Raw genomic sequence first — 21,262 nt, forward strand, 5'->3', positions numbered from 1 at the left:
AGAGAGAAAGAGGAGAGAGGGAGGAAGGAAAGGAGAGGGAAAGATGGCTATATAGAGAAAGAAAAACAGAGAAGTGGAAAGATAGAGAAAAACAAGAAATGTAAACAGTTGGAGTGCAAGAGACAGATTCTTCTCCCTTGCAGAGAGAAGTGATGAACAAAGCATCCTCAGCAGGCCACTGTGGGGACAGTGGCACAATGATTCAGGAAAAAGAATAAACCCAGGGATTTGTCAAGTTCTTCATACATTTCTTTTTTTCTTTTTTTTTTTTTTAGTGAGGCAATTGGGGTTAAGTGACTTTCCCAGGGTCACACAGCTAGTAAGTATTAAGTGTCTGAAGCCGGATTTGAACTCAGGTACTCCTGAATCCAGGGCCGGTGCTCTATCCACTGCACCATCTAGCTGCCCCCATACATTTCTTATTACTCTAGAAATGGGCATTTTAAAATTTATTTTTATATTAAAAAAAATAGAAATGGAAATTTTGTTCTATTCTATAGACAAGTCCTGGTTTTTCTGGTTGTGGAAACCCTTCTCATTGGCAGAACTAATTATGCCCATTCTCCGTGGAGCCACACCAAGGTCTGCTGGCTAGGCCCTGCTCTCTGAGAATGCACAAGATAACATGGCACAATGACCAATTAGCCTTTCCAAGGAGCAAGAGCTACTTCTCAGAGGTGGCAGGAGATGCCTCCATTTATGATGCTCCCCTTCCTCTAGACACACCCCCATTGAGGGTCTTCTAGCCAAAACTGAATGACCACATCATGGGCATGATGCATAGATTCAAGCAAGGGATGCTCTAGAGGCATCAAAGGGTCATTCCAGCTCAGAGATCCGATAATCACTATATGTCAATCTGTATAGCAAAATTGGGTTTTCTTTGACTGACAAGTAAGTGGGTTTGCCTCAAGTCTGTCAAATCCAATGTCCTAGACTCTTGTCTCTATTCTCCTGGCCCTACCTGCAAGGTGTGTGAGGCCTTCCTTGCCCCACCCCTCATACCCAAGTTCTTTTTTGTAGGTTTGAAATTATCTTTTCAGTTAAAGGAAATAGAAAAGTGTTAGCACTAACACTCAGTGCAACCAGGATAAGAAGGAAAGCTGTTAATTTGGGAAAAAACACAACAATTTTTAATTAAGTATCTCTGATGAGCATCCAAGTAGCAGGGTATGTAGAAACCTTACATAAATATCAGATTAAAAACCATTGCCCAAAGGATAAATGGTTAAAGGATTTGAAGAAACAGTTCTTAAAAGAATTCCAAGCTATTGAAGTCCTTACAATATGTTGCTCTAAAAGGCTAACAACAAGGAAAAGGTAAATAAAAACAATTCTGACCCAGAAAATTTGCAGAGGTGACAAAAGAGAATAGTCAACATTAGCAGGATTGTACAAAGGCAGAAACATGGTATTGGGGGACCTATGAATTGCTCCAAATATTCTGTGTAGTAACTGGAATGATGCTAAGAATGTGGCTAAAATATCTATTGAATTTCTTTCTTTCTTTCTTTCTTCTATGAATTTACTCCAAGGGGGTCATTGAAAAAGAGAAAAGCCCCATTTGCACCAAAATATTTGTAGTTGCATTGTCTGTAGTAGCAAAGCAAGTAGATGACCCTCTAATGAGGAATTGCTAAAGAAGTCATGGGGTATGAATGTAAAAGTATGCTGTACTTATAGCTCTTTGATAAATGACAAATATGAAGAATTCAGAGAAGTATAGGAAGATTTATATGAGCAGATACTTTCTAAAGTAGTGCATAGTAAAGCAGGAAAACAATACATATAATGGGATACAAAAATACAAATAGAAAGGACAACAATAAAGACAGAACCTGGAATGCTGTATAACAATCTTTTTACCCATTTTTAAAAATTCTACATTTTTTAACCTGTTAGAATGTAAGATTCCTGAGGTCAGGAACTCTTTCATTCTTGTATTTATATCCACATCACAGTGTCTGAAAGTTAATAAAAACTAAAATTTTGAAAAAAATATTCTTTCAAAGAAAAGATCCGAAAAGATACCCATCTCCCTTCTTTGTAGTGGAGGACTTGTGGGGTGAGGCAGGGCTACAGACCCTGAGTCCTATAAATACAATCATATTCAGTTGATAGTTTGGCTGGTTGCATTTTTTTTTCCTTCTTTACAGGGCAATGAGGGTTAAGTGACTTGCCCAGGGTCACACAGCTAGTAAGTGTTTAAGTGTCTGAGGCCAGATTTGAACTCAAGTCCTCCTGAATCCTGGACTGCTGCTTTATCCACTGTGCCACCTAGCTGCCCAAGTTCCATCTTTTTTCTTTTTGTTACAAGGTATCACTAGCTGTATAGAGGAAAGGAAAATGGGGGCAGTTATATTACAAAATCAAGGTGATATAAATACACAAGCTATCAATAGATATCTTAAAATCAACAATAAATCCTGTTTCAGAGATTAATAATACATGACAAAACAAAGACACCGGTTCTCTGGACCTCATTTTTCTCCTCTGCAAGATAGCTACACCTAATCTTCCCACCTCATCGGATTTTTGTGAGGCTGACAAGAACATAGATGAAAGTATTTTTACAAACCTGAATTCATTATGGAAATATCAGCTATTATTATTTTTTAGTGGGGAGGCTCATTGATCAGTGGTACTGCCTCTTTTGCATGTGAGACGTTTGGTTTATGAAATAGGGGAAAAATAGGACTTTTCTTGGGCAAATGGCTCAAACTCTGAGCTTTTCTTTTCTCCTCCAAAAAAATGGAGAAAGAAGACTACCAACCAGATTGGTGAGGAATATATTTTGTCAAGCTGAAAGAACTATATACATAAATCATCAAGATTGATAGGATACTGGTTATTCCGCATAATAAAAGTATCTAGCTATTAGTAGACTGACAATTATGAGGAATGAATACTGTGTTGCTCTTACTTTCTCATCCTCCATTTCCTCATCTGTGAGCTGTAGTTCAGATTCAGTGACCATGGGGTAAATCCATTTGGACTCTAAGTTCTATGATGTTTTGCCTGTTATAAAATAATAAAATATAACAGTCTGCATATGGCAAAAATAAGCTGACATCATCTGGGCCAACTCTCATTTTAAAGATGGAGAAACTGAGGTGCAAGTGGAATTATTTTGCCCAAATCTTCATGCCTAATCTCCTTACTGATATCAAAGGAATGAAACAAATCAACCTATCTCAGTTCCACTAAGTAAGGTCACTCTGCACATTATTGGCCAAGCTCTATCTGGCTGCCAGCTAGAGAACTCACAGATACAGGCACAGACACAGACATATACACAGATACACACATGCACAGCCCTTGTATAATTGAATGGTAGTTATTATATGCAGCCATACACAAGGGGACTCATTTGCTCATGTCAATAGAAGAAATAGAGCAGCCTGCAGTGTACCAGACAGCGAAAGGAGGTGATTAATAATCCAAGGATTATCTCTGATCCAGAGGTGGGGCTTGTGATGGGCTAGTCTATCAGGATACCTACAAAGCCAGATTGTTTGGTGAGAAGAGGAGGCAAAGAGCATGTCACACATCCCAACCTTGGGAAAAAGTTTGGCCAAATTTGGAGAGATGATATTTATGGCTATTGAAATATTCCAAGGTTGTCCAAGAGTTCATAATCTTTAATCTGTGTTTAGAATTACATGATGGATAAAGAAGAACCATATCCTCCCCTAACCCATTCCCCATACTCCTGGGTAAAATCAGTGATACCCTCCCCTTCCACAGAGAAGGGACAAAGGAATGATCAGACAAATATGCATGGGTTACTTACTATATTTCTCTATTCTAGATCACCAAAACTCATGGCATATCCCATAGATCTAAAACCAGAGAAAAATAGAGAAAAGGATCCCTGTTCGGTTTGTGTGAGTGTGAAGGTATACTTGTGTGTATGAGGGTGTGTGTGTGTGTGTGTGTGTGTGTGTGTGTGTGTGTTAGGGTGAGCATATGTGTATTTACATACACACACACACACACACACACACACACATACTGTTCTGGCTCAGATCAAGGTTTGAATTGGCTTGAACACTGGCCATTTGCAGAGTTGGAGGTTGCTGTGTCTCCACTGAACCACAAACTTATTACCAGAGAAAGGATGAAGAATATGAGCAGTGTTCCAGTTTACTCAGTGCTCAGCCCTGTTCAAGCTCTCCAGGAACACGAACAGACTTCCAAACCCATCCAATGACCTTGGGAAAACTGACTCGACTGATCAGAGAAATCTGAGGTCTCTGCTGCACCTGATTCACCCACTTTTATCCTTGAAGCCCAAGAGGCAAAGCTGAACTTTACCTCAAAAATCACAGTGGAGTGCTTAGCCTCAAATGTCTTTATTTCAGAAAGTGTGTTACTAGAAAGTGAAGGTTAGATCCAATGATACCCCAGACTCCCCATAGCTCTTTGCACATGAGGGGAGATGCGTCAGTGTTGGTTAGGGTTAAAGAGTGGTCGTGGTGGTGATGATGATGGTAACAACTTGTATTTCTGTAGCTTAACCACTGCCTCAGCTTCCTCAATTGTCAAATGGGAATAATAATAGCACCTACCTGCAAGGGTGGTTGGAAGGATCAAATGCGATCATTTAACGGTTACTGCCACACAGAGTGTGCTTATTAAAGGCCTGTTTCCTTCTTTTCCTAGAGTGATTTAAGGTTTGCAAAGCATTTTGTAAATGCTCTTTTGTTTGTTGCTCCCAATACCCCTCTGAGGTAGGGGCCATTACTATGCATTTTGTAGATGGGGAAACTGAGGCTGACAGAGGCTTGCCAAGGGTCACATAGTTAATAAGTATCTGAGGTGTAATTCAAACTAGGGTATTTCTCCCCTTCTGATAAACGTAGCATCTTTCTGGTGTGGGGGGAGAATCACAATGTCCTCTCCCCAAATACTGGAGTCTGGGTATTTTTATGACATGCACACTCATTATGATTTAACAGTGTCCCATGGCAGCAAGTATAATTATTGACCTTGTAGGATGCATTTAACAGATGAACCGTGATCAGAATGATGAGAATGAAAGCCTGTTGGCATCTGTCCTGTTCAGACCACGTGTAGAGATCTGTATATGTCTCTGGGCCATGAATTTTAAGAAAGACCTGGATAATTGGAAGAGTCCTGGGAAGGCCCCTGGTGCAGGGATAACCCTTGCTTGGATTATGACAGGACAGGGTCCACTGAAGGACCTGGGCATGTTTGGCTTAGAGAAGACTGGGAGGTAGAGGGGCCACCAGGAGGGGCTGTCAATGGAAAGGCGATTCAGTCTTGTTGATGCTGTTTGTGTCTTTAAATGGACTCCATTAGAAGAGGTAAGAGCAAGGGAAGAAACTGGGTCAGGGGTAACACTCTGACTGCCAAATTTGCCCTAAAGATGAAAGGACTGGCCACCTTTGGAGCAAATGACCTTTATCTTACCGGAGGTCTCTCTTCAAGCTGAGATTGTGCCAACACTTGTTGGGAAGAGGAGGAGATCAAGTTGGACAAGACAGCCTGGGGAGCCTCTTCCAAGTGAGAATTTTTTATTCTCAAATCCTTAAGGGAAAGGGAGGAAAACTGGGGGAATTGGGGGGCTTTGGACAGCAAGTGGTTAATGGTGGGACCTGAATGAAGCATGGTGACTACATCTTGTGACTCAGTTCCGGAGCCAGCTCAGTTCCCTTCCTGTTTAATCATGGATCTTGTCCACATTCTGTCCTGTGAGAAAATGGAATACAATTTTGGGAATTGGGAGAAAACCTTATTGTGTTGTTTGGACTTAGCCCTTTGTGGCTGCGAAGCTGAACCATCTCTACCTGCTGCGTAGACATCCCTAACTAAGGAGTTCAGTTATGCCGGCCAGAAACCACGTCACACCCAAGATGGATGCAAGGGGTTTTCTCAGTCGGACATCTCAAGTGACTCATATGAAAACTGGCCCAATAGTGATCAGTCAGGTAGCATTTCCATTTCCCTTTAATTGTTTATAGATACTTAGGGATGGGGGAAAAGGGTAGGCAGACACTTCAGTGCTTGGAACTGTACCTGTTGATTCTCCCCTTTCCGAACTGGGAAGTCCCTAATCTTTCATCCAGTCCAACACCAGTTTACCTAATGTTCTATTATTTCCTTTTACTTAACTGTCCTTATTTGATCAATTGTTTTTAAGGTATAAAAGCCTGGCTCTCCCTGTATTCATGGCCCAGGTCTAAGTTCAGAAGATCTGCTCCCACTTTGTTAGGCAATTGATATTCATTGCTTAATAAATCAATATGCTTGGAAGATCAAACTTTTGTTTATTCAATCATTTCATATTTCCTCTGCCACAGATGTCAAGGTACTGGAAAAAATCTGAGACTTTGAGAGCTGAAGTCCTTGGTCTGTACCTACCTCCTGAAATACCTTTGACAAGTCACTGAGATTTGCAGCCTCAGTTTCTTCATTTGTAATTTTTTCCAGTTGTACTAGAGTTGATATTAAGATCCAAAGAGGAAATTAATGAAAAGGTATGTGTATTCTGTAAATGGCAACTAGTATTATTATAGCCAGTCTAGGCTCAGTCAAGTAGGCTTTGAGTTGACGTACCAGCCAAAATTCAGAGCTAAGTGAGGTAGTGTTCTCTGGAGCTCAAGATCCCAAACTAGGCACTTATGTGAAAGGCCAGGTCCAGTTAAGCAAGGAGAACAGTGGAGGCAGGAAGCCTGTAGGGCAGGAGCCTTTGAACTAGAGCTCTCCCCTAAAGGAAGATACTGCCCAGGCATCTTATCTCCTCAGTGGAGGAGACTCCATGGGAAACTGATGGGTTTGGCCAGGCACCACAGTCAAATGCCCCTCATGACAAAATGTGATTCTGGTGAACGGTGACTGGGTTGATCAATATTTAAGCTAGCTGAAGACAGCAGGCCCTCTGGTTGCTCATCCTTTGTTTTGTGTCTCTGAGACACTGCCCTGATGGATAAGCCATGCTATGGGCTCATCACTACAGTGTGAAGGCAACAGATTCCACTCACCCCCCCCACCTCCATCTCTACCCTGTGGCGCCTGGCCATGCCAGCTGCTATAAACAGTGTAAACTGATGAAAGTTCTGGAAACCCTCCCACCATTCCTAGCATGGTATTTTTCCAAAATAATTTCCCTGCTGCAGACTTAGCAAAAAGGAAAAGCAAATAAGAAGCCATCCTGAGTGGCAATAAATGAATATGTAAAGAATCACTTGGAAACATCCTGGAGACTCCTCACAGAAAACATGATCAGTGGAGAAACAGATTATGACTCGGGGAGGAAGATGGAGCTTCCTTAACCTCTTCCTGTCCCAGTGAAGGCTGTGATGTGGGCAAGGAAGCTTCTCGCTAGTGACACAGAGGGAGCTTAAATCTATGGCTTACAGAAGAAAGCACAGTCAGTCTCACTGGAATCATCCTGGGAAGAAGCAAGGAACAGCAATTGTCCCCAAAAGGGAGTGACTCATGGAGCTTCCCAGCTTGGACACTCACCCACAAGGGCAATGGGGAACAGACTCCTAGGTCAAATTCAGCCTTGAATGTACTCTCTTAGATCTTGTTCAGAGCCACAGGAAAGTCTGCTCACTTAAAAAACAAAACAAAAATCCCAAACCCAAAACCTACTTCTTATCTTGGGGTGAGAAAGAAAAAGAAAAGAGAGAAAAAGGAAAAAGAGAAGGAAGAAAAGGAAAGGATGAAGGAAGGAAAGGAGGAAAAGAAGGAACTCAGATTTATAAAGTACATTAAAGTACCCATACCCCTTCCCTATAATGACTATATATTGTAATTCATCTGTGTCTAGGCGAAGGTAAATGTCTTTACCACAATTATTTAGTTAATAAGTATGGATCTGAGCCCAGGTCTTTTGAGTCCAGAGCTAGGCTCCATCCCCTACGCTAGGGCTCTCAGAGAAAGCCCTCAACATAATAAAGCCACATACATGCCAATCTTTGGCAAATGCATGGCTTTTCTATTTATATTTTCCAAGTATGTGTTCAGGAGAATGTCAGTCTCCACATGTGTAACATGACCCCTTCCAGCCCTAAATTCTGGGCTAGATACTTTCACTTACTTGTTTTAAAGCAGCCCTTCAATTTCATTGTATGCATATGGTTAAAAATCTTGAAGTCAAGAGAGAAAACTCAGCATCAACAGCATTTGGCTGGCTGCCCATGGTCGTCCATGTCTTTGCTGAGTTGGGTTTTAAAGGCTTGGAGAAGAAAGACATAAATGCGTCCGATAAACCCAAGGAATAATCACTGGAACTGAATTGTTCAGGAAAACGTTGGCAGACTCGACTGGAGCCCCAATCCAAGGGAAGGTCAGATATAATGGCCACTCGAGGTAGGCAGAGATTCCAATCAGGGGTGACTTCCTTCTTGAACCCTATAGAAGATTGCTCAGGGGAATCATTCTACTACTTCCTCTGTTATTATGCTATAAAATAAATGGAAGTAAGTTTAATGACAAATGAGGAGGCACTGTGCTTCAATCTTAGTTAATCCATTAGCTTGTCTTTTCCTAAGATTAATGTTCATAATGCTACTTAATGACACAGTTTTCCTGTGTACTACAGAATTTATTTTACCATTATTTATGCTAATCTTCATTCCCAAAGCCATACAATTTCCTATTTTATAGCCACTTATGTTATACCTCATTCTACTCACTTAAAAAAAACCCCTCTATTCTAAAAATGGAATAACAATGCATCCTGATTTGGCTAAAAGTGAAAGAATAGACTTACAAGGCATTTAATTATTTAGGAAAATGTTCACATAGAGACCCATGTTACATGATTAGGAACATTCTAATTCACATAAATTCTGTTTGAACCTAAGATATTCTTTTCTCATTAACATTTTTTAATAAACTGCTACTTAATTTATTCTGCAGATTATGAAAGAAAATTTATTTTAAAGAAGGAAGCATTCAAATACCATTATCATTAATCCAAATCCAACGTACTGAAAGTTGTACTCTTTAACTTAGTTCCCAAAGACTTGTATGAACTGATGTACAGTGAAGAGAGCAGAACCAAGAGAACATTGTGCACAGAGAGAGCAATATTGTTTGAGGAAGAACTGTGAATGATTTAAAAATTCTCAACATGATGATCCAACACAATCTCAAAGGATTCATGATGAAAGATGCTATACACCTCCAAAGAAACAACTGAAATTGACGGAACACAGACTGAAGCATGCTGTTTTTCACTTTCCATTTTTCCCTTTTATTCAGGTTTTCTTATATAAAATTCACAATATTGTAAAGTTTTACATAATCGTACATGTGTAGCCTATATTTTATTGGTTATCACCTCAAGGAGAGAGAAGGGGAGGGAGGGAAAGTAGTATAAAAATTGGAATGCAAAATTATAAATAAAAATCTTTATAATTTAAAAATAATAAAAATTAGTTCCCAAACTAATTCCTCCTCTTTTCTTCCAAATTCTTTTCATGAGAAAGTTTCAATTATGACAAAGGTCATCTTTAAATCTTTGATAAGCTGCTGCCTATACCTGGAGTGCCCAGTTCTCCCTCCACCTATTTCTTCTTTAACTACTCACTTTTAAACCCAACTGCCTTCCCTCATGCTTCTTCCACTCCATCCCCATTCCTAACTCCCATGCATGTAAGTAGCAACCTTACTTCTTGTATTTCACTTCGCTCAGGATTGTTTTCAAAATTGTCAGCGTGTTTTTCATGCAGTTCTGACGTGGTACATTAATCAATCAATAAGCATTTGTATGTGTGTGGGGGGGGGTATGTACATATAATCACATCTCTGCCCCACTATCATTATTGGCTAAGGGTTCCTAATTTTTTTTTGTGTGTATCATGTACCCTTTTGGCAGTCTGGGGAAGCCTATGCATATTTTCTCAGAATGCTGCTTTTAAATATATAAAATAAAAGATAAGATTATAAAGGAAATTGAATGTGCTGAAAAATAGCTATTAAAAAAACCATACAAACCAACAGGTCAAGAACCTCAGCTAGAAGCAGGAAATTGGGAGAAAAAAAATATTTGCAGCCAATTTTTTTTTCTTATAAAGGACTTACTTTTCAAATATATCAGGAACTAATTCAACTTTATAAGAATAAGAGTCATTCCCCAATAGATAGTCAAAGGCAATGAACAGTCAGTTTTCTAGGATGAAATCCACCCAAGTAATCACTAGCTATATGAAAAACATTTTTTAAAAGTTCTAAATCACTAATAATTAGAGAATTACAATTTAAAACAACTCTAGGGGACCACTGAGAGAAATTATTATTAATAACAATTATTTGAAGAGACCCAGAGTTCTTTTTTCTCCTAAAGTTGTCATTTCAAAAGTTTAGTCTCTGAAGGACATGGCTGATAATGATATTGGATTGACTTTCTTAATAATCATGTTCAGATTCCACTCAGGTAGGGAAGCTCTTTGTGCTCTACTGAGGTTTTGGTGGGGATAAATTCTTTGAATAGACTGTCCAAGCTTGGACAATTTAGAAGTAAATAACATAATCAAAATTTATTATAATAGTTTTAGCTCCTCATTGTAATATTCATTCTCTCTCATTGATTGTTAACCAATCATAGTTGATTGCCACCCTCAGGGACACCCACTCTTCTAATGGTATATAAGTCATGATCCCAACCCATGATTATCTTTGGCATTGGATAGTACCACTGACATCTTTGATTAATAACATGTTATCCTTATTAATAAAACTATATAATTACCTAGAAATTTTGTTTTTTCAAACTTTTTAAATGTGATACAACCTAACATCTATCAGATTAGTTAAAATGAAAAAAATGAAAGTGACAAATAATGGAGAGGTTGTAGGAAAATAGATACATTAACAAATTATTGATGGCACTACAAACTGGTCCAGCCATTTTTGTACTCTGCACAAAATGCTATAAAACTGTATAAACTTTATGACCTAGTGATACCACTCTTAAGTCTGTACCCTAAGAAATTTTAGAAATAGGAAAAGGGACCAAATATATAAAAAAATTCTGGAAGTTCTTTTTATGTTGGCAAAGAAGTGGAAATTAAGAGGGTATACATCGGGGGCGGAACCAAGATGGCGGAGAGGAAGCAGCAAGCTGCCTGAGCTCTCCTTCTGTTCCCTCAAAACGAACATTAAATCAAGCCTCTGGACGGATTCTGAAACTACAGAACCTGCAAAGAGACAGAGAGACACAGTCCTCCAACCAGAGATAATTTAGAAGACTTCAGGAAAAGGTCGGTCTGACTCGGGCAAAAGGGAGGCCCAGCGCAGGGCAGCAACCCAGCGCCAAGGGGGTCGGGGCAAGTCAGCAGGAGCTGCGGGCCACAGCCAAACAACTGAGGCTCCCGGAACCTGGTTCAAAAATCTGGTGGCCAAGAAGGACAGTGGAAAAGCTTACCTGCACCGGCCGAGAGGGCCACGAACGGCAGGATCAGACGCCGGAGTCTGGCGCCTGGCTGGCCGAGCACAATCATACAGGAAGTGCAGGGCGGGGCATCTCCACACACCATAAAGGCCTCAGAGTAAAAGCCCGGTCACACAGCACCTATACACCTGCACAAGAAGCCCAAAACAGGGACCCTGGTGCCCCCAGAGCAGACCTCAACTTAAAGAATAAATAAATAAGCTGCAATAATGAGTAAGAAGCAAAAAAGAGCCCTCTCCATTGAGAGCTTCTGTATCAATAGGGAAGAAGCCAACACAAACTCAGATGAGGACAATAGCCTCAAATTGGCTACATCTGAAGCCTCACAAGGGAAGGTGAATTGGTCGCAAGAACAAAAAGCCTTCCTGGAAGAGCTCAAAAAGGATTTTAAAAACCAATTGCAAGAGGTAGAAGAAAAAATGGGGAGAGAAATGAAAGCAAAACAAAAAACTATGAAAAAAGAATCAGCACCTTAGAAAAGGAAGCTGAAGAAAACAAAGCCTTAAAAAATTCATTTGGCCAAATGGAAAAAAAGCTGCATAATCTCACTGAAGAAAACAATACCTTAAAAAATTCACTTGGCCAAATGGAAAAAAAAGGTGCATAATCTCACTGAAGAAAACAATGCCTTAAAAATTAAAGTGGGACAGTTGGAAGATAAGGAATCCATGAGACACCAAGAATCAGTCAAGCAGAATAAAAAAAATGAAAAAATAGAAGAAAATGTGAAATACCTCATTGGAAAGACAACTGATCTGGAAAACAGATCGAGGAGAGACAATTTGAGAATCATTGGACTGCCTGAAAGCCATGACCAGAAAAAGAATCTAGACAGCATATTCCAGGAAATTATTAAGGAGAACTGCCCTGATATCCTAGAATCAGAGGATAAAATCATCATTGAAAGAATCCACCGATCACCTCCTGAAAGAGACCCCAAAAGGAAAACTCCAAGGAATATTGTAGCCAAATTCCAGAATTATCAGGTGAAGGAGAAAATACTCCAAGCAGCCAGAAAGAAGCAATTTAAATACCATGGAGCCACAGTCAGGATTGCTCAGGACCTGGCAGCTTCAACATTAAAGGACCGCAAGGCTTGGAATATGATATTCCAGAAAGCAAAGGAGCTTGGATTGCAGCCGAGAATCTATTACCCAGCAAAAATGTGCATTTTCTTTCAGGGGAAAAGATGGACATTTAATGACATTGGGGACTTTCAATCTTTCCTGGTGAAAAGACCAGAACTGAATAGAAAATTTGATCTCAACATACAAGACTCAAGAGAAGTTTAAAAAGGTAAACAGAGGGGAAAAAAAAAGTTACCCTATTTGGTTAAACTGTTTATATCTTTACACAGGAAGATAATACTCATAACTCTTAAGAACTGTAAATGTATTTGGGCAGAGAGAAGGACTTTATATAGAGGGTATAAATATAAATTGTCTTTGATGTGATGATACAAAAGAATTAAGGGGATAAAAAGGGAGTCTATGGGGAGGAGAGGAAAGGGGAGGTGGAATGGGATGAATTATATCATATGAAGAGGTGGAAAAAAACCTATTACAATAGAGGGAAAGAAAGGAGGGGGGAACATGGTTTCAACCCTATTCTCATTAGATTTGACTCAAAGAGGGAATAACATATACGTTCATTGGGATAAAGAAACTTAACTCATTCTTTAGGGAAACAAAAGGGGAAGGGAAAGGGGGGGACTGATAGAAGGGAGGACAAAAGCAAGGGAGAAAAGGGTAAAGAAAAGAGAGGGGGGTGATAAAAAGGGAGGGCAGATCGGGGGAGGCAGGGGTAAGAAGTAAAACGTCGGTGAGGAGGAATAGGGTGAAAGAAGGGGGGAAAAGTACAAAGGGGGTAAATAGAATGGAGGGGAATAGACAGTCAGTAATAATAACTGTGAATGTGAATGGGATGAACTCTGCGATAAAACAGAAGCGAATTGCAGAGTGGATTAAAAACCAGAACCCTACAATATGCTGTTTACAAGAAACACATTTGAAGCAGAGAGATACACACAGAGTAAAGGTAAAAGGCTGGAGCAGAATATATTATGCCTCAGCTAAAGTAAAAAAGGCAGGGGTAGCAATCCTTATCTCAGACAAAGTGCAGGCAAAAATAGATCTCAATAAAAGAGATAAGGAAGGAAATTACATCTTACTTAAAGGTACTATAGATAATGAAGTAATATCAATATTAAATATGTATGCGCCAAGTGGTATAGCATCCAAGTTCTTAGAGGAGAAGTTAAATGAGTTACAAGAGGAATTAGATAGTAATACTATACTAGTGGGGGATCTGAATCTCCCCCTCTCAGAATTAGATAAATCTAGCCAAAAAATAAATAAGAAAGAAGTGAAAGAGGTGAATAGATTACTAGAAAAGTTAGACATGATAGATGTCTGGAGAAAATTGAATGGGGATAGAAAGGAATATACCTTTTTCTCAGCAGTACATGGCACATTTTCAAAAATTGACCATGTATTAGGGCACAAAAACATCATAGTCACATGTAGAAAGGCAGAAATAGTAAATGCATCCTTCTCAGATCATGATGCAATAAAAATTACATGTAAGAAAGAGCCAGGGAAAAGTAGAATGAAAATCAATTGGAAACTAAATAATTTCATTCTAAAGAATGAATGGGCCAAACAAGAAATCATAGAAACAATCAATAACTTTATCCAAGAGAATGACAATAATGAGACAACATACCAAAATCTATGGGATGCAGCCAAAGCAGTGCTTAGGGGAAAATTTATAGCTCTAAATGCTTACATGAATAAAAAAGAGAAAGAGGAGATTAATGAATTGGGCATGCAACTTAAAAAGTTAGAAAAAGAACAAATTAGAAATCCCCAATTAGACACTAAATTAGAGATCCTGAAAATTAAAGGAGAAATTAATAAGATTGAAAGCAAAAAAACTATAGAATTAATCAATAAAACTAAGAGCTGGTTTTATGAAAAAACCAATAAAATAGATAAAATATTGGTTAATTTGATAAAAAAAAAGAAAGAAGAAAACCAAATTACCAGTATCAAAAATGAAAAGGGTGATGTTACCACCAATGAAGTGGAAATTAAAGCAATAATTAGGAAATATTTTGCCCAACTGTATGCCAATAAATTTGACAATCTAAATGAAATGGATGAATATTTACAAAGATACAAACTGCCCAGGTTAACTGAATAGGAAATAAAATCCTTAAATAAACCCATATTAGAAAAAGAAATTGAACAAGCTATTAATGAACTCCCTAAGAAAAAATCCCCAGGGCCAGATGGGTTTACGGGTGAATTTTACCAAACATTTAAAGAACAATTAATTCCAATATTATACAAATTATTTGGGAAAATAGGGGAAGAAGGAGTTCTACCAAATTCGTTTTATGACACAAATATGGTGGTGATACCAAAACCAGGCAAAGCAAAAACAGAGAAAGAAAATTATAGACCAATCTCCCTAATGAATATTGATGCTAAAATCTTAAATAAGATATTAGCAAGGAGATTACAGCAAGTGATCACCAGGATAATACACTATGACCAGGTGGGATTTATACCAGGAATGCAGGGCTGGTTCAACATTAGGAAAACTATTAACATAATCAACCACATCAATAAGAAAACCAACCAAAATCATATGATTATCTCAATAGATGCAGAGAAAGCTTTTGACAAAGTACAACACCCATTCCTAATAAAAACACTAGAGAGTTTAGGAATAGGGGGAGCTTTCCTTAGAATAATAAACAGTATCTGCCTAAAGCCATCAGCAAGTATTATATGCAATGGAGATAAATTAGAGGCCTTCCCAATAAGATCAGGGGTGAAACAGGGATGTCCATTATCACCCCTATTATTTAATATTGTCCTAGAAATGTTAGCTTTAGCAATCAGAGAAGAGAAAGGAATTAAAGGAATTAGAATAGGCAAGGAGGAAACAAAACTATCACTCTTTGCAGATGATATGATGGTATACTTAAGGAATCCTGGAGAATCAAGTCAAAAATTACTTGAAACAATTAACAACTTTAGCAAAGTAGCAGGATATAAAATAAATCCATATAAATCATCAGCATTTCTATACATGACCAACAAAGTCCAGCAGCAAGAGATAGAAAGAGAAATTCCATTTAAAGTAACGGTAGATAATATAAAATACTTGGGAGTCTACTTGCCAAGACAAACCCAGGAACTCTATGAACACAACTACCAAACACTCTTCACACAAATCAAATCAGATCTAAATAATTGGAAAGATATCAATTGCTCATGGACAGGCAGAGCTAATATAGTAAAAATGCCAATACTGCCTAAATTAATTTACTTATTCAGTGCCATACCAATCAGACTACCTAAAAATTATTTTATACAGCTAGAAAAAATAATAACAAAATTCATCTGGAAAAACAAAAAATCAAGAATATCCAGGGAAATAATGAAAAAAAATTTACAGGAAGGTGGGTTAGCGGTACCAAACCTGGAGATTTACTATAAAGTGGCAGTCATCAAAACTATCTGGTACTGGCTAAAAAATAGAGTGGTAGATCAATGGAATAGGCTAGGCTCAGGAAATGCAGTAGTAAATGACACTAGTAATGTAGTGTTTGATAAACCCAAAGACTCCAGCTTCTGGGATAGGAACTCAGTATTTGACAAAAACTGCTGGGAAAACTGGAAGATAGTATGGCAGAAATTAGGCATAGACCAACATCTTACACCTTATACTAAAATAAGGTCAAAATGGATACATGATTTAGACATAAGAGGTGATACCATAGGTAAATTAGGAGAGAAAGGAATAGTGTACCTATCAGATCTTTGGAAAGGAAAACAGTTTTTGACCAAACAAGAGATAGAGTATATTATAAAATGCAAAATGGATGATTTTGATTATATTAAATTAAAAAATTTTTGTACAAACAGAAGCAATGCATCCAAAATTGGAAGGGAGGCAGAAAGCTGGGAAACAATTTTTGAGGCCAGTGCTTCTGATAAAGGCCTCATCTCTAAAATATATAGGGAATTAAATCAAATTTATAAGAATCCAAGTCATTCCCCAATTGAGAAATGGTCAAAGGATATGAACAGGCAGTTTTCTGATGAAGAAACCAAAGCTATCTATTCCCATATGAAAAAATGCTCTAAATCTCTAATGATTAGAGAGATACAAATTAAAACAACTCTGAGGTACCACCTGACACCTATCAGATTGGCTAAAATGACAAAAAAGGAAGATAATAAATGTTGGAGAGGCTGTGGGAAAATTGGAACACTAATGCATTGTTGGTGGAGCTGTGAGCTGATCCAACCATTCTGGAAAGCAATTTGGAATTATGCCCAAAGGGCGATAAAGCTGTGCATACCCTTTGACCCAGCAATCCCACTTTTAGGTCTTTTGCCCAAAGAAATCATGGAAGGGGGAAAGGGACCCACATGTACAAAAATATTTATAGCTGCTCTTTACGTGGTAGCAAGGAATTGGAAGTTGAGGGGGTGCCCATCAATTGGGGAATGGCTGGACAAGTTGTGGTATATGAATACAATGGAATACTATTGTGCTGTAAGAAATGATGAGCAGGAAGAGTTCAGAGAAACCTGGAGGGTCTTACGTGAGCTGATGATGAGTGAGATGAGCAGAACCAGAAGAACATTGTACACAGTATCATCAACATTGAGTGTTGACCTACTGTGATGGACTATATTCTTCTCACCAATGCAATGGTACAGAAGAGTTCCAGGGAACTCATGATAGAAGAGGATCTCCAAATCCAAGAAAAAAAAAGAAAGAAAGAACTGTGGAGTATAGATGCTGATTGAACCATATTATTTCTTTTGTTTTGGGTGCTGTTGGTTTTTTTTTTTTCTTTCTATTTTGAGGTTTTGCATCACTGCTCTGATTCTTTCTCTTGTAACAGGATTAATGCAGAAATAGGATTAATGTTATTATGTGTATATATATGTGTGTGTGTATATATATATATATATATATATATATATGTATATGTATAGAGATATATAGATATAACCTATATCAGATTACCCGCTGTCCAGGGGAGGGGGGAGGGAGGGGTGGGAGGGAGAAAAATCTGAAATTGTAAAGCATGTATAAACAAAAGTTGAGAACTATCTTTACATGTAATGGAAAAAATAGAATACCTCATACATTAAAAAAAAAAAGAGGGTATACATCAACTGGGGAAAGACTTAACAAGTTAGGTGTGTGTGTGTGTGTGTGTGTGTGTGTTTGATGGAATGCTATGTTACTATAAGATATGATGAAGGAAAATTGTTGTAGGAAAACTTCTATAAATTGTTGCAAAGTGAAGTAAACAGAACCAGGAGAACAATTTAGATAGCAATACTGTAATGACAAAGAACTTTGAAAGACTTAGGAACTCTGACCAATACAATCAACTGAGCCCAGTTCCAGAGACCACATAATGAAATGTGCTGCCCACTTATAGAGAGCTAAGGGATTCAGAGTGCTGAATGATGGTGTGTGTGTGTGTGTGTGTGTGTGTGTGTGTGTGTGTGTGTGTGTGTGTGTGTGAATCTATCTAGCTATATGGGAGTATGGCTAATGCAGGAGTACTTTTGTCTTGACTATACATTTTTGTAATAGGTGTTCTCTCTTAAAGAGTAGGGAAAAGAGAGGGGGAGAGTTCAGAATTGAAAATATAAAATTCAGCGCAAAAAAAGAAAAGGAAAAGAAGCTCTGCTTTAGGAGACTATGAGATGAATGACCAAGGAGTCTCCACCTTTTAAAGTTCATTTCTCTTCCTAGTGCTTGCCACAGTATTATGAATGCAATAATTAATCAATCTTTATTGAAGGGATGGATGGGTAATTGAATAGCTGGCTAGATTATTGAATGAATGGATGAGTGGGTGAATGAATGACTTTGAGAGTATGTATAAGAGTGAGTAGTTGGCACATGGATGAGGTATAACACTTGGTTTATCTCCATAGGGCAGAAGTTACAACAATAGAATTTTCTGCTCCCTTTCCAAGAGACCTTTTGGATTTGAATTCTTAAGTGTCCCAGTAGACCCAGGTGCTAAACTTGCTGAAGGCAAGACCCAAGCCTATCCTGGATCATAATCGTCTCTTTCCAGCTAGGTCAATTCTATCATTGTACTTGGTGGGTTTTACTGGGAGAGCCATTCTTTCATTTTGTCCCAACCCAGGCTTGGCAGGGAAAGTGGTTACATTTCAAGAATACATAACTGGTTCTGTAGGACTAAGGCAGTTTGGAGAGGAAGAAGGGGATGAAGAAACCATCATGAAAGAATTGTACCTACTGCTAAAAAATAAAGGGAAGTTAGAAAGGGAGAGAAGATGATTACAAAATATATGCTAGGAATTTTATGAACTAGTGATTGGGAAGGGGGCATAGTTGGAATCTTGTAGACAAGATAATTTTGGAAGAGGACACAGGGTTGCTGGAGTGAGTGATTGGATAGGAAAATGCCTGTACTCATCCTATGGAAAGTAGAGAGGCGAGATCCTGTGTGTTATATAAGAATTGCATTGTGTTTTTAGGAAAAGTGCACACGCATGCACACACACACACACACACACACACACACACACACACCTTCCAACATAAACATAATTAACCTCAGTCATATTGTTCAGGAAAACTGCTTCACTATATCCTTGAAAGCCTCAGGCCAAATGTACATTACCCTGTGATCCTAACCCTCTAAAAGAAATGATAGAACGATGAACATGGTTTTAAGGTATAACATTAGAATTTCCTAAATATGGACTTGACTACCTTATCAGGTAGTAAGTTTTCTTTCACTTATGATGCTAATGTGGGAACACAGAATCATTTGACAAGTCAGATGTTGAGGGGTTCATTTCTGTAGAAAAAATACCAGGCCTGGAGTTAGGAAGATCTCAGTTCAAATAGGGCCTCAGACAATTCCTAGCCATGTGACTCTGGATAAATCACTTAACCCTTTTTGCCTCAGTTTCCTCATCTGTAAAATGATCTGGAGAAGGAAATGACAAACCACTCCAGTATTTTTGCTAAGAAAACCCCAAATGGGGTTATGAAGAGTCACATACAATTGCAAATGACTGAACAACAACAAAGAGATTGAACTAAATGAGCTGAAAGTTATTTTCCAATGGTCAATTCTGTGACTCCTCCTTTTTGTCCTGTCTCTCTTTCCACCTCATTCTCACTTTCATTTTGACCCATGTCTCCCTGAATTGGATCTTTTATCTTAGTTCATATTTGAAAATGTTGGTTCTGACCACCAGAAGGAAGAATACAGAGTCCCCATACCCTCTATCTCTTTCCCTGAGGGGCGAATGTTATTCATTATTAGATAGAATACATATAGAGGGTGTAAATAAAGTGTCATTGGCAACAGTGATGATCACTAGAGGTAGCATATTAAATACCATTAAGAGCATGAAGGACAGGAAAGATGTTGTGAGCTGGCCATGTTGGGAGAGTTGGGGATGATAGATGGAAAGGCCAATTGTTGACTCCTATCCATAGAATGGTAAAAGACACAGAAAGGCTGCCATCACAAAGAACACAGCATTCATGGAGGGTCTAGGGAAAGAGCATGAACAAATGTAACACAGGGCAAAGAGGCAAAGTTGAGCTCTAATCCCTACAGGTGGAAACAATTCCTGTATCAGTGAGGGCCTAGAATCATAGCATCGTAGACTTAGAGCCTTTGAGGCTGCTAGAGGCCATGCAATCCTACCCCTTCCTTTTATAAATGCAGAGACAAAGGTACAAAGAAGTGAGGAGACTTGGCCATCCTGAGGTCACAAATGTAATAAAGGGCAGAAGAGCAATTCAAACCCATGTCCTCTGATCCCACATCCAGCATACTTCCCATTGCTCATACTGCCTTAACAACCTCCAGTAAATTGTCTTATCATCAATATCAAACTGCCACAAGGTCCAAGATACTCACATTCAGCATACTTCTGGAGCTGAGAGAACTCGGAAGGACTGAGGTGAGCCCACTTCTCCTGGTTCGTCATAATGACTTTCAAGTTCTCAGTCACGAATGTCAGCTAGTGAGAAGCCTGTGCTTCAGTAATTCCACATGATCAAATGGTCAGATGGTAATTCCAGATAGTTAAATAGACAATCAGTTGGTGCAGGATGTTTGCTGATGTAAATCCTTCCCTTTGAGGATGTAAGAAAGTTCTATAAAAAGAAAAGAAAAAAAGGAATGTTTTGAAGATGTATCCATTGCATGGAAACTCCCCCTCACCCCAACCTGATTGCTAAAACAGCCTTTTCCATTTCTCAATATAATGTTCTTCAGTTGTTAAAGTTATTTGCATTACAATGACCTTTCTTTTTTTCCTTTAGTATAGAATAACTGCTACCTATAATTTAAAATTTCACAAAACATTTTTCAGACGATATCTCATTTGAGAGGTAAAATCTTGTGAGATACAGGATGGTTTTGTACTCCACTTCTCAGCTAAGGAAACTGAGACTGAAAGGAGTAAAGTATTTGCTAATGAATGGGTAAGATTTGAACCCAGATATCATGTTTAAAAGTTATATGGTTAAACAACAACAGCAAAAGCAAAAGCATCATCATCATCAAGAACAACAACAAGAACAAAGAACTTGAGAGTCACAGGAACTGAGTTTAAATTCTGGCTTTCTGTGTGACGAGAGAAAATAAACAGAGGGAGTTGGACAAGATGACCTGTAACCTTTCTTCTAGCTCTAAGTGTCTTATACTATGCTTTTTGTCATTGTTCACTAGTGTCCTACTCTTTGTGAACCCATTTGGGGCTTGCCATTTCCTTCTCCAGC

The 21,262-nt window shown here is 38.5% G+C and overlaps 1 protein-coding gene across 6 annotated transcripts in view; it reads right to left on the reverse strand.

Annotated features, from left to right (window-relative positions):
- The window catches only part of DGKB (diacylglycerol kinase beta), a 692,138-nt gene that overhangs the window by 580,969 nt on the left and 89,907 nt on the right, over positions 1 to 21,262 (reverse strand). For all 6 annotated transcript variants that reach the window (XM_043968094.1, XM_043968091.1, XM_043968093.1 and 3 more), the window contains one exon: positions 20,397 to 20,635. In XM_043968094.1, coding sequence (XP_043824029.1) covers positions 20,397 to 20,466 — 70 coding nt within the window. In that variant the 5' untranslated portion in view covers positions 20,467 to 20,635. The remainder of the gene's footprint in view (positions 1 to 20,396; positions 20,636 to 21,262) is intronic.

The sequence above is a fragment of the Dromiciops gliroides genome, chromosome 5, assembly GCF_019393635.1.
Source record: "Dromiciops gliroides isolate mDroGli1 chromosome 5, mDroGli1.pri, whole genome shotgun sequence".
Lineage (NCBI taxonomy): Eukaryota > Metazoa > Chordata > Mammalia > Microbiotheria > Microbiotheriidae > Dromiciops > Dromiciops gliroides.